The sequence below is a fragment of the Wolffia australiana genome, chromosome 7 (genome assembly GCF_029677425.1).
Source record: "Wolffia australiana isolate 7733 chromosome 7, ASM2967742v1".
In the NCBI taxonomy this organism is placed as follows: domain Eukaryota; kingdom Viridiplantae; phylum Streptophyta; class Magnoliopsida; order Alismatales; family Araceae; genus Wolffia; species Wolffia australiana.
The window spans coordinates 4040741-4053662 of record NC_135841.1 but is presented as its reverse complement, the minus strand read 5'-3'; the positions used below and the strand labels follow the sequence as shown (position 1 = coordinate 4053662).

The window sequence follows — 12922 nt, the reverse complement described above, 5'->3', positions numbered from 1 at the left end:
TCGCCGCGTAAAAACACAATAATGGAATAATCTTATGAGGAGAGAGAATGGGTTTAAAACTAGATAGTGAACGTTGAGCCTTGCTCATATGAGGAGAGAGAATGGGTTAGTTACCATGTAGTAACTAAAATTTATATTATTTTCTCTTAGACGTAGGAAATAAATCCCTTACCCATGTATTAAAAGTTAAAACCGATCAAGAAGTTAAGAAAAATAAAAAGTCAATCATCATAAACTTGGTAAGTGAAACTTTCAAACTTATTATGTTATATTTGATAACTTAAATTTGTCAAATATCTCAATAACAAAACACCACTGCATCAATTAACATGTAGATAGCAGAGGATTGTTATTGAATAAATAAATAGGTCCAGAAGTTCCACAGAAAAAATATCATGTTATATTTTTTGTAAAAAAGGATAATAAGTATCCATACGAGTTAGACTATTTTATGACAAATTGTACAAATAATATCATACACTGATGAAAACAGACAAATTAACATATAGATGACACATGGGAGATAATTGATTATTTAATAAGAATACACTATTCTATTACAAAGGTATGCATAAACATAGACGTATGCCGGTATTGATGCAGAGACGATTGTGAAAACTAAATCATATTTGTTACGGTAATAATGTATTTGCAAAAGTAAAACAGTCTTATTTTGTTCTACGTAAAGTAGACAAGAGGGTTTGGGATAGTGTCAATTTTATTTTTTAGGTTAGATAACTTGTTATCGTTATAAGTTATAGGCATGATGTACCCAGAAATAAACAGGCGTTTGACATAATCTCTAATCATGGAGCGTTCCAAATAAACTAAGTAAAAACAGAACCGATCAGAATCAGAAAGTTCAATCGTCCATTGCATTGCAGAAACCTACAAAAAGTTCCTTCACTTGTAATAATCAACAAGAAATTTTAGACTAGTAAGACCTAATAAAAAAATATATATATATAACTTCAAAATACAATACTATAAATAATAATTAAAGAAAAATTAAAGAGCAGTTTTTAAATAAAAAAGTCTTGCATTCGAATGACAAATTTCAATGTATTATAAAAAAATAAAAGTTTGGATAAAATTCCCCATCCATAACTCAAAATTTAAAATTATTACCCAGTATACTTAAACACAAGATATTCTAAGAAAGGTTACTAACAGGTTGGATGAATTCTAGAATAAATAATTTTTTTTGCATTTAATAAATATATTGGCTCACACATATATGTGTTATAAAAAATGAAGCATTTGAAAATTATGAAATAAATTAAAACATTATTTTTTACCCACATACTTCATAATATTCACTGTTAGAATTCGATAAGAAAAGTTTAAATAAATAATCACCTTTTAACATACATTTTTGTTTAGGCGTAATTTTTTGAAAAGTTTCCATATCGGGCAAAAATAGACACAGAGACAAAATTGTTCATAAAGTTTGACTTTAAGTTAAAATTTCAGTAAATTGCAAAATCCTCTGTTTTACATTTTAATAGGTTGGCTCCTTGCTTTCTCTGTTTTGAAATTTTCGCACATATTATATTATATTTGAACTGATTTATTATGATTTCATTTTTCTTTTTCGTCATTATTTACTATAATCATTCATTTTAACGCTCGTCCTTATATGCATTTATTTGAACGGAGAGGGTTGTTATTTAATAAAGAAATAGGTCCAGAAGTTCCACAAAAAAAACTACCATATTAATATTTTAGTAAAAAAAGATAAAATAATAAGTATCAAAGCAAGTTAGACTATATTATGAAAAATTGTACAGATAATATCCTACACTGATGAAAACAGAAAAAAATTGACTTCTAGAAAAACGCAAACGAGATAATTGATTATTTACCATGGTAGACATAAACCTTGACGTTTGCATATGTTGATGCAGATACTATTGTGCAAATTAAATGATATTTCTTACGGCAATAATGTATTTGAAAAAGTAACGCCCGTCTTATTTTGTTCGACGTGAAGTATACGAGAGGGTTTGGAATAAAGTATCAAACCAATTTTCTTATAATAAACTTCAATAACTTATTTTTGTCATATATTAGAATAAACTGCCCTTTGACTTCTCTCTAACCATGGAGCGTTGCAAATAAACTATTAGCAAAATTAGAACCGATGAGAATCAGAAGGTTCAATCATCCATTTCGACAATTCTAAAAGTATAAATTACTTGGATAGTTCTATCACTTTATTTGTTTCTGATTGATCCGGAGTTATATTTGTAACTAAACTGACAGACTTTACTCTCGCTATTTTTTCTTAAAAGCACAACCCATCTCTCAACATGTTCGTAGTTTTAAGACAAAATTCTGAACCATTCAAAAAACCTGAATAACAAGAAGCATTGTACTTTCTTCTAACTCGAATAACCGTTGGATTTTGGCAACATCTGAACTCAATGAACGACTTACTTCTACAGGTAAAAACAAGGAAGTGCGCACTTAACTGCACAACACTTACATTTTCATTATGACTTAGAAAGAAATCCTTAAAATACTAAAAGCCATCAATAAACATCCAAAACACAAAGAGCTTCTCGCAGATTAATCCCCCCCCCAAAGACAACTAAATTACTCTAATGATGCAGTTTGGAGACTAACAACATGAAATGATTCGGATGTTAAGTTCTACAAGAGAAGACTAACCAAATAAAACAGTCAATGAGGTTTGGTTCTACCTTCCATAAGGATGGTAGCGCGCCCCGGCAGGCCCGCTGTAACCTCCCCTACTTCCATACAACCCGCCGCTGCCGCTACCGCTACCGCCGGCGCCAGCCACTCCGTAACCGCCATAGCCGGGTCCGAGACCAAATTGGCCACCGCCTTCGTACCCGGCAACATCGGGCCCGTTATAACCTCTGTAGTCCTCGCCTCCTCCGCCGAAGACGGCGGGATCAGCCCCAATTCCATATCCCCTATAGCTTTCGCTCGCTCTGTAGTTCCCAGGGTCATAGCCTCTGCCATAGTATCCTGAAAACCCTAATGCCGACTCTCCCGGATATGGGCCCACCCCACCGCTGCCGCCGCCACCGTATCCCTTGTAAGCGGGTCCGAGGTCGCCACCGCCGTACCTCTCGTACATTCCTGCTCTGCCAGGGAGAGGCCCGCCGATCCGATCGTATCTGGGACGAAACATCTCTCTCTCATACTCACCATAGGGATCATCATATCTTCCTCCTCCAAAACTAGATGGGGGATTTCTAAAGTGCCTTGGTGGGGATACAATTGGCTTCTTTGGTTCAGCCTTCTTCACTTCTACCTGAAAGTAGAAAAAAGAAGAAGGTTATGAGAAAGAAATGAGAAAGATGATAATGATTAGGATGATCCCAATGTGGATATAGCTCGCATGTCATTTGCGCATCATAATTGCATCAATTTATCAGTCTATTTCATTCTAAGACACTGGGAAATCACGAAAGGAATTTCATCTTAATGCATGACTTAGAGCTAACAAAATAAATAATTAATGTGCATAAATTATGGCTTTTAATTTCCCTATCATTCGTTGGAATTCCAAAATTGCATCAATATATCATTCTAATCATTCTAAGACACTAGGAAATCACGAAAGGAATTTCATCTTAATGCATGACTTAGAGCTAACAAAATAAGTAATTTAATGTGCATAAATTATGGCTTTTAATTTCCCTATCATTCGTTGGAATTCCATAATTGCATCAATTTATCGGTCTATTCCATAAGACACTAGGAAATCACGAAAGGAATTTCATCTTAATGCATGACATAGAGCTAAAAAAATAAATAATTAGTGTGCATGAATTGTGGCTTTTAATTTCCCTATCATTCGTTGGAATTCTGAGATGAGAATTGGACAGACAGATTGAAAGTTTCAAAGATAAAGATTAGGTGACCTCTGGTAATTACCTGAGTACCGGCAAAGTCGACTCTGTTTCCCTTTGCTAGCAAATCATCCACAGATTTCTCGGAATCGAAGGTGATGAACCCGAATCCTCGGGAACGATTGTTTGAGTGATCACGCATGATCTGATGCTCTTTCACCTCTCCAAATTTCTCAAAGAATTCTCTGAATTCATCTGCCAGATTAAGGAGTTCATCATTAGAAGAACAAGTATGGCGAAGAATTCAAAGCCTTCTCTCATTGCTTCACCTTCAGTCACCGAAGTCGGAATGCCCCCCACAAAAATCTTTCTGGTCTTGAAATCCCTCGACCCAGGTCCAGCCTCTCTCGGAATAGTCCTCTTGATCTCCACCTGAAAGAACAACAACAAGATTTAGTACAAGAACACAAAATCACCTGCCAAATAATTCACTCTCAAACTTGAGATTAACCTGTTTTCCACTGAAGACATGTTCGTCTTCAATGACCCGATCAACAACCGAAGGATCGGCAAAAGTGATGAATCCAAACCCACGAGGCTTCCCAGTTTTTCTATCCTTCATCACCACGGAATCAGTGATCTCGCCATACTTTTGGAAATGGGTCAAGAAGTTCCCTGAAATCGGAAAGAACCGAAAAAGATAATCGATGGGATACAAAATATAGTAAAATACGAAGAAAAATACCAACCCTACCGCTAGTTGTGTCCTTGGGAAGGCCCCCGACGAAAATCTTCCTGAAATGCGCAAATGAGAAAATTCCGACATGAAAATCGATATTGGAAGAAACCCAGATCAAGAAATAATGTACTCACCCAGGGCTGCCCGCATCCATTTGAAATCGACAAACGTTCAGCAATTTGATTGGGTAGAAACCACAGTAGTGACTCACGCTTTGAGCTTTTTCTTCTGTAGAAGCTCCGTAGAATGAAAGAATCGATCGGCCTCGGTCCTCGACGTTCAGCAAGAAGAGAAGAGAACTTGTCTCCGCGGGCTCTCCTACAAAGAACTGTATGAACCCTACTGGGTTTCCATCTGGTCCTCATAAACACTTGGTAACTATAAGTCTATAATAAATATATCAAAGTCGGAAAAACATCATAATGTGTAATAAATACTATATAAGCTTGACTTAGTACAACAAAAATACTTGATAAATTTACAACCATGGGTTGTTTATTTACTCTTTTAAATTAGTGGAATACATAATTTTAGTGAAAATTTCTTAGTTTTGTAGAATCATGACTCATGGTTCATTTCTTTAACCCATGAGTAAATTATCATTTTCGTTTTCTTCTTGGAAAAATATTACTACAGATTTCTTTAAAGTGATTATCAGACTTACTTGTTTGAAACCATTTAGATAGTCTACAAAAAATATATCAAAGTCGGAAAAACATCATAATGTGTAATAAATACTATATAACTTTGACTTACTACAATAAAAATACTTGATGAATTTACAACCATGGGTTGTTTATTTACTCTTTTAAATTAGTGGAATACATAATTTTAGTGAAAATTTCTTAGTTTTGTAGAATCATGACTCATGGTTCATTTCTTTAACCCATGAGTAAATTATCATTTTCGTTTTCTTCTTGGAAAGATATTACTGAAGATTTCTTTAAAGTGCTTATGAGACTTACTTGTTTGGAACCATTTAGATAGTCTACAAAAAATGTATCAAAGTCGGAAAAAAATCATATTGTGTAATAAATACTATATAACTTTGACTTACTACAATAAAAATACTTGATGAAGTCACAACCATGGGTTGCGTATTCACCCTTTTAAATTAGTGGAATACATAATTTTAGTGAAAATCTCTTAGCTTTGTACAATCATGACTCATGGTTCATTTCTTTAACCCATGAGTAAATTATCACTTTCGTTTTCTTCGTGGAAAATATTAATACAGATTTCTTTAAAGTGAATATAAGACATACTTGTTTGAAAACATTTAGATAGTCTACAAAAAATATATCAAAGTCGGAAAAACATCATAATGTGTAATAAATACTATATAACTTTGACTTACTACAATAAAAATACTTGATGAATTTACAACCATGGGTTGTTTATTTACTCTTTTAAATTAGTGGAATACATAATTTTTGTGATAATTTCTTAGTTTTGTAGAATCATGACTCATGGTTCATTTCTTTAACCCATGAGTAAATTATAACTTTGGTTTTCTTCTTGGAGAAAATATTGCTACAGGTTTCTTTAATGAGATTATCAGACTTACTTGTTTGAAACCATTTAGATTGTCTACAAAAATATATCTAAGTCGGAAAACGTCATAATGTGTAATAAATACTATATAACTTTGACTTACTACAATAAAAATACTTGATGAATTTACAACCATGGGTTGTTTATTTACTCTTTTAAATTAGTGGAATACATAATTTTAGTGAAAATTTCTTAGTTTTGTAGAATCATGACTCATGGTTCATTTCTTTAACCCATGAGTAAATTATCACTTTCGTTTTCTTCTTGGAAAAAATATTACTACAGATTTCTTTAAAGAGATTATCAGACTTACTTGTTTGAAACCATTTAGATTGTCTACAAAAAATATATCTAAGTCGGAAAAACGTCATAATGTGTAATAAATACTATATAACTTTGACTTAGTACAATAAAAATACTTGATGAATTTACAACCATGGGTTATTTATTTACTCTTTTAAATTAGTGGAATACATAATTTTAGTGAAAATTTCTTAGTTTTGTAGAATCATGACTCATGGTTCATTTCTTTAACCCATGAGTAAATTATCACTTTCGTTTTCTTCTTGGAAAAATATTACTACAGATTTCTTTAAAGTGATTATCAGACTTACTTGTTTGAAACCATTTAGATAGTCTACAAAAAATATATCAAAGTCGGAAAAACATCATAATGTGTAATAAATACTATATAACTTTGACTTAGTACAATAAAAATACTTGATGAATTTACAACCATGGGTTGTTTATTTACTCTTTTAAATTAGTGGAATACATAATTTTAGAGATTTCTTTAAAGAGATTATTAGACTTACTTGTTTGAAACCATTTAGATAGTCTATAAAACTACTACTCGTGTTGAACTCATGTATTCAAATATTGAAATATGGATGAAAATTGAGAAACGATTGGTACATTATCTTTCGAGTCAATTATACCACTTTCCACTATTAAGACAAATAATTGGATTAAATTATACACTTGAAAAGGTATTTTTTTCTCTGGAGACAGGTCAGAAGTATCATTAAATTTGAAAAAATAGTATCCATATTCTCAGATATAGTTCAAATTCGATAGCCAATGGGTAAATGATAAATGCATAGCTAACTTTGGATGGAAATTCAGCTTCGAAATATCTAACTGTTTGTATATTATCCTATTTTTAGATCTTCTACATTAGGGATCCCTGCCAAATCATGCAGTAAGTTAGAGAAAGTGAGAGATAAACCCAGACATATGTCACTAAAGATAAACACTTGAGAGAAATCAGGAAGATGAACACAAAAATGTCTAAAATGTTCTGCCTAGTCCAACATGATTGTTTACCATGGCCAGAATAGTATTGTTTCGTTAGTTGAACTTATTCAGGACTTGAAATTTGGAAAATTAATTAAGTCGTGCACTTGATAAATAGCTGTTATCGGATAGTGTTGTCTTCCTCACTCTTTGATATGGTTATGGATTTTCTAGAGAGTGCAGCACCATAACATTTTTTCGTACCGCTCTATTTTCAACCATCATCGTTTTATTTATATATTTCCAGTCTAAACATTTGAAGACAATACTTTATTTCATCCCAATATCCCATTTTTATCATTCCATTGACTAATCATTTAGATGGCTTTTCGAGGATTAGGGTTGCAGACCTAATAATATTTTATGTTGACAAAACATAAATAATTCAAACGCTTGATTCCAAGAAATTTAATTAAAAGTGGTTAGGCACTTGAAATTATCTGTTTTGATTTCAAAACCAAGGTTAGCATCGAGCAATACTCTGAAAGAAAATTATTAGAACTGGAAAACAAAAAAAAATATTTATGAAATGATATGGCCACATTCATTGCAAAAAGTAGAAGCGTACTCGTAATTTGTCCTAACTCGTTTGTAAAGTAAATACGTAATGCCCCCCTAGAAAAATGAATCAAATCAAAATGTGGGAGAAATTAGTTGGTCAAGGCAAATCACCAAGAAAAATCAAAGCCTTCGGAGCTTATTTAAATTTATGATGTGTTGAATTCATTTTAACTTCTTACATATCCTCATTTAATCCCACTGAATCTCAAATTAAGACTTCCATAGAAAGTAATCGATGCCCAACTTTCTCCATACATGATTTGAGAGGGTCTTTACTTGCACCATTAAAAAACGCTAATATAAATAAATAGCTAGATAACGACTCAAAGAATGAAGTTGCATCCCTATGATCAATAATTATGAAAGTTGTTACAGATAATCTAATAACTGTAAAAATATTGTTTATTTATTGCATATTACTTATCGACTAATCCTACTAATTTTCCATATTTTTATGAAAAATGAATGATATCTCACGTTCTCTCTCCAGTCATTCATGATTCTGGAGAGGTCTCTACCACATACCATCCGAATAGACTATAATAGGAATCAAATTTTCTACCACATTTCCAATTTGAAAAAAATTCAAAACTACATTCTCATGACCAATAGTTCTATAAAAAGCTATGCTCCTGCGTATCAACCTTCCACTTACATAGAAACCCAAAAATGCACATGATAACCATATGAATCTACATCCAAATAATCATTAGAATTCATCATCCATATATTACAGGTCAATAGTAGGAGAGGTGTTGTCCAATGGCTTTGACAATGTCATCTCCACCTCAATGACACCTTTGTCAGTTTGTTCTTGTTCTTTCGCTGCCATCATCTTTAGTTTTGCTTTCTGTGTTGCACGAAGTTCGTACCTGAAGAAGGTATCGAAAAAATGACCTCCACTCAAAGAAAGGACAAATCAGGAGAAAGAATAAAATGCTACGTCAGCTAATGCCACCGTTACTTTACTGATTACTCGAGTAAAAAACTAATAGCTTGAACAGAAAAAATTACAAGTTCACGATTGTTGTTCAATTGTACATAAATGGCGCCTGTCCAGAAACAAGTGCTTATCAATAATCTTTTAAATAAAATGCAATATTAAAAGCATAACTTGCTTAATCATATCCTCTGATAGGTCGTCAGTGAATGTTCTAATCCTTTGGAACTCATAAAAAACGATTAAAGATGGTTTTCAAGGAAAAGGTCAGAGATCTTACGGTGCCAAGAACTTCTTTGCAAGAATGAAGTAAATTCTCCAGAAATCAATGTCTTTCATAACTCTAGGACACAAAACGTATCTAACCTTTGAAAATTCCTGGAATAGAAATGAAGAGAAAATAAATATGAGTAACATCAACGAAAAATTTTCCCTCAGAAGTGATCATATTTGAGAAAATGAAAGAAAAAAAACGTAGCTCAAATATGGCCAGATTCATGCTGAAAGAAACGAGAATACTAAGCAGAAACAATGATATATTCACACTGCCCTTTAATCGAGAGAATAATTTGCATTCGTGCTATAGAAAATAATTTATGTTTTCTAATTAAGAGCAGAATATATTAGAAGTAATAAACGAAAAGCATTTTTTTAAAAAATTAATAAATGAAAAGCGTTCCAAAGCCCATAAAGCTACATTTATGAAAAAGTGCAAAGAGGGTATTTCTTTTTGTTTTATCTTTTCATCTTAACCTCTAAGTGACAGAAAGAAAACCGTCCATTGTAACAGAACACTCACCCCAGTTATTACAAGTGCAGATAAAAACAGAGATATAGGGTCACTTTTTTGAATTTAAGTTACCCTAAATGTGTGGTTTTTTGGCTCGTTGCTCATCCGACAAAAGCCACGGTGAGTCTTGCCTTTTCATGGTTTAGAGAGATGTGACCAGAGAGTATTCATCGGAGTGTATGTATACATATATACCATATCACGGGCATCACCGATCTGGGTTTCTTCCTTCCCTTTTTTTTTTGAAGTTATTGTCAATTCATTTACTCATGTCAAATCTGTGCCCCAAATTTAGTTTCTAGACTCAACTCATAGACAAACAATGATCGCGAATGTCAAGTTTAGTATCTAGACTCAACTCATAGACAGGCAATGATCCTCGTTTTTTTTTCCGTTGTGAGATACATTTGTTTGGTTTGGTATCGTTGAAGACGATATTGATCAATACTTTCCATCAAATATTGGATTGATATCACTCTCTCTCCCATATCCCTGCCTACAAGGTCTTCATCATAAGATTAGATGTCAGCTTCATCGGTGAAAACAAATCATATTAAAAATCACCCTGATGATTCCCAACTCCTGTCTGGGGTATTTTCGTCCATCTTCTTTAGAGTAATTTTCCTTTAAATACCTGTAGCCCATCCTTAAGGAGGGCAGACAAGAAGTTGCTAAATTGCAGCCATCCATAACGGATATTATCACAGGTTTAACATCATTTACTTCAATCATTGTCTCTCTTTCCTTCTCCGACAGAAATATATTCAGAGGTTATCTCATTTCCCTTTACATAACTAAGAATGAAATATACAGATCACCCTACTAAAAGGATAAAACCACACCAATAGAGTAAAATACAAAATATCCACCAAATTGAGGAGAGATTTTATACCTTAACACCTGAAACGATGAGCAGGGCATGCTTTTGCTGCCAGTCTGTGAGATCCTTTTGGATATTCTCCTCATGCTTATGATCTACTCCAATTGAGTCCCCAGTGGTAACCGAATCATCTGATGATCATTAAATACTACGTGCAGTGAAGAGTTTTCTAGGCAAGAAAAAAAATTCGCACATAATAAGTAGCAAATGAACCTTATGGTCTATGATTGTCTGAATCTTGGATCAATCTATCTCCAGAGAAAAAGAAAGGTAACAAATAAAGCTTATGGTCTGTGATTGTCCGAACCATCAATCAATCTCACGATGGAAAAAATAAAATTCCCGATTTCTACTTCCAACAATCATCTTAATTATCTTTGAATGTTTTCACGGGATGAGGCAGAATTCTCCTTGAGACTCAGAGGAGCGCTGTAAGACCAATTCCAATCTTCTGCACGGATAATATGAAGAAAAATCTTTTGAAGAAACATTCAAATCAGTGACCAAGGCGCTAAAAAAGGAAAAAGTTACCACATTTATCGTTCTGGTAGAGGCGAAAATCTTTGAAAGTGTCGACAGTCAATCCCCGGACGAATTCCTGCAGTTTCTCGGTCACACCAAATTCCTCTTCCTCCTTGAGAGAAACCCTTTGCTTCGTAGATCCCCCTCCCCGACCCAGAAGCCAGGAGAAGGAAGAAGAGCCCATCATCGAAGAAGACGGAGTTCTTACTCACAGAAATGCAAGTCAAGAACATAGCAGTTCAAGCTAGGGAACGGCACGTCCCGGACGTAACGGAACGGATGACGAAACGTGACGGACGGTGTGACAAAACTTTAGTCACATCACCGTCCCATCACGCGTCCCAAAAATGCAAAAAAACCGTCATGTTCCCGTCAGGCATCTCTCCATAGGGTGTCACCGTCACCAGTGACCTGAATAAGACCTGAGGACAGGGAATCGGAGGGGTACATCTCCAATTATTTATAGGAGGCATCGGTGTGCGTGCACAAGAAAAACAGGGACTTCTGTGCAAAATGCCAGGAAATCGAAATGGCGAAGTCACGTTGCGACATCTCAGACGTCGGACAGCTTAAAGATAATGATTTTTATAGTATTTTCTGTCCGTTTTAAGTTTTCAAAAATTCCATCAGGGGCGTCATCGGTGACGGCTGTTCCGTCACGTCACGCGTCCGGGGCACCCTGTCACCGTCGCGCCCTCATCACAACCACTTCGTCATCCGTCACCTTCACCATCACGGAGCCCTTAAACTGTCAGCATCACCGTCACGTCATCCGTGACGTTTCCATCACGGTGACGTGTGACGTGACAGATGCCACGTGTCGATGCCTAGTTCAAGCCAACCCATCCGTCATCAACTCCCTTCCTAATCTTCATCCGTCATCCTGCCTGAATTCAAGAGGGAAAACAGAATAAAAGCCTTCCTGCCTTCCATTCCGTCATGGGTTGGGGTTGGTTTACTCTAGGTTTACAACTGTCCTCTGCCCATTCGGTCCAGCCCCTAGGACGAAAACAGTAGGAGATATCATACTCTGTGACGGATGACTGGCCGAAATGCCATTCAATCTTGTTTCCCTTGTCAGGTGTCAGTAATTTACTTTAGGTCTACAACCTAAAGTAAATTATTGTGTGATGGATGACTAACTGACCCCTCATATGGAAATGGAGTAAACTGCAGACTGTGTGACGTACGACCAAGTGACAAGCTGTAATGTCTCATTCCTTACATACTATTCTGTCATTTGTTGTCTATCTGCAACCCTTTGGGGTAAGGCTTGGACATGGTTGATAATCTGTTGTCCATCCTGTCCATCACCATCATCAATCATCCGTCCTGACACCGTGCCTTTCGTTCTATCACACGTCATTCTGTCATAGGGCACCGGTGATTTACTCTGTCTCCAACCACCCTCCATCCATTTTGTCTAACACCTCGTATGGGAAACCGAACAAAGTCCAAGTCCAATGGCAGATGACTAGTTGGAATACTGTAATGTCTTGTTCCGTCCATCCTATACCCTCATCCATTGCCTTCCCACTAAATCTAATAAATAAGTTACATAAGAATTGATGGAGGACCATCTCGAGGACGACGCCACGATGACGAAGAACCATCTCGAGGATGACGCGACGGGATGTCGTCAGCCACGCCGAGCAGCTCGCGCCGACGCTCGCCACCCGGGGTTTAAGTACCCCGCGTAAGAACTTTTATCTTTTTACTTATGCTCATTTTCATGTGTGTTTGTATTTTTGGATTCGTGGACTGGGCCAATGTTGTTGGGCCCCGTCCTCGTCATTTTTACTTTTTATGTTTG

General features: G+C 35.2%; 2 protein-coding genes across 3 annotated transcripts; both read right to left on the bottom strand.

Moving 5' to 3' along the window:
• Positions 1–2448: 2448 nt before the first annotated feature.
• LOC144705736 (uncharacterized) lies at positions 2449–4923 on the bottom strand. 2 transcript variants are annotated; one of them, XM_078578529.1, is made up of 6 exons: positions 4701–4923; positions 4577–4622; positions 4339–4502; positions 4157–4259; positions 3913–4082; positions 2449–3286 (listed from the first exon to the last, which is right to left on the bottom strand). In XM_078578529.1, the coding sequence occupies exons 3-6, from the start codon at positions 4447–4449 to the stop codon at positions 2702–2704; spliced, it is 969 nt and encodes a 322-aa protein (XP_078434655.1). In that variant the 5' UTR covers positions 4450–4502; positions 4577–4622; positions 4701–4923; the 3' UTR covers positions 2449–2701. The 2 variants fall into 2 exon arrangements, with proteins under 2 accessions (XP_078434655.1, XP_078434654.1); XM_078578528.1 differs by having other exon boundaries at positions 4582–4622.
• Positions 4924–8607: 3684 nt separating this feature from the next.
• On the bottom strand, positions 8608–11319 carry LOC144706096 (BSD domain-containing protein). Its single transcript, XM_078578991.1, has 4 exons — positions 11119–11319; positions 10600–10718; positions 9198–9295; positions 8608–8849 (listed from the first exon to the last, which is right to left on the bottom strand). Exons 1-4 carry the CDS (start codon positions 11294–11296, stop codon positions 8708–8710), a joined length of 537 nt encoding a protein of 178 aa, XP_078435117.1. The 5' UTR covers positions 11297–11319; the 3' UTR covers positions 8608–8707.
• Between the last annotated feature and the right edge of the window lie 1603 nt (positions 11320–12922).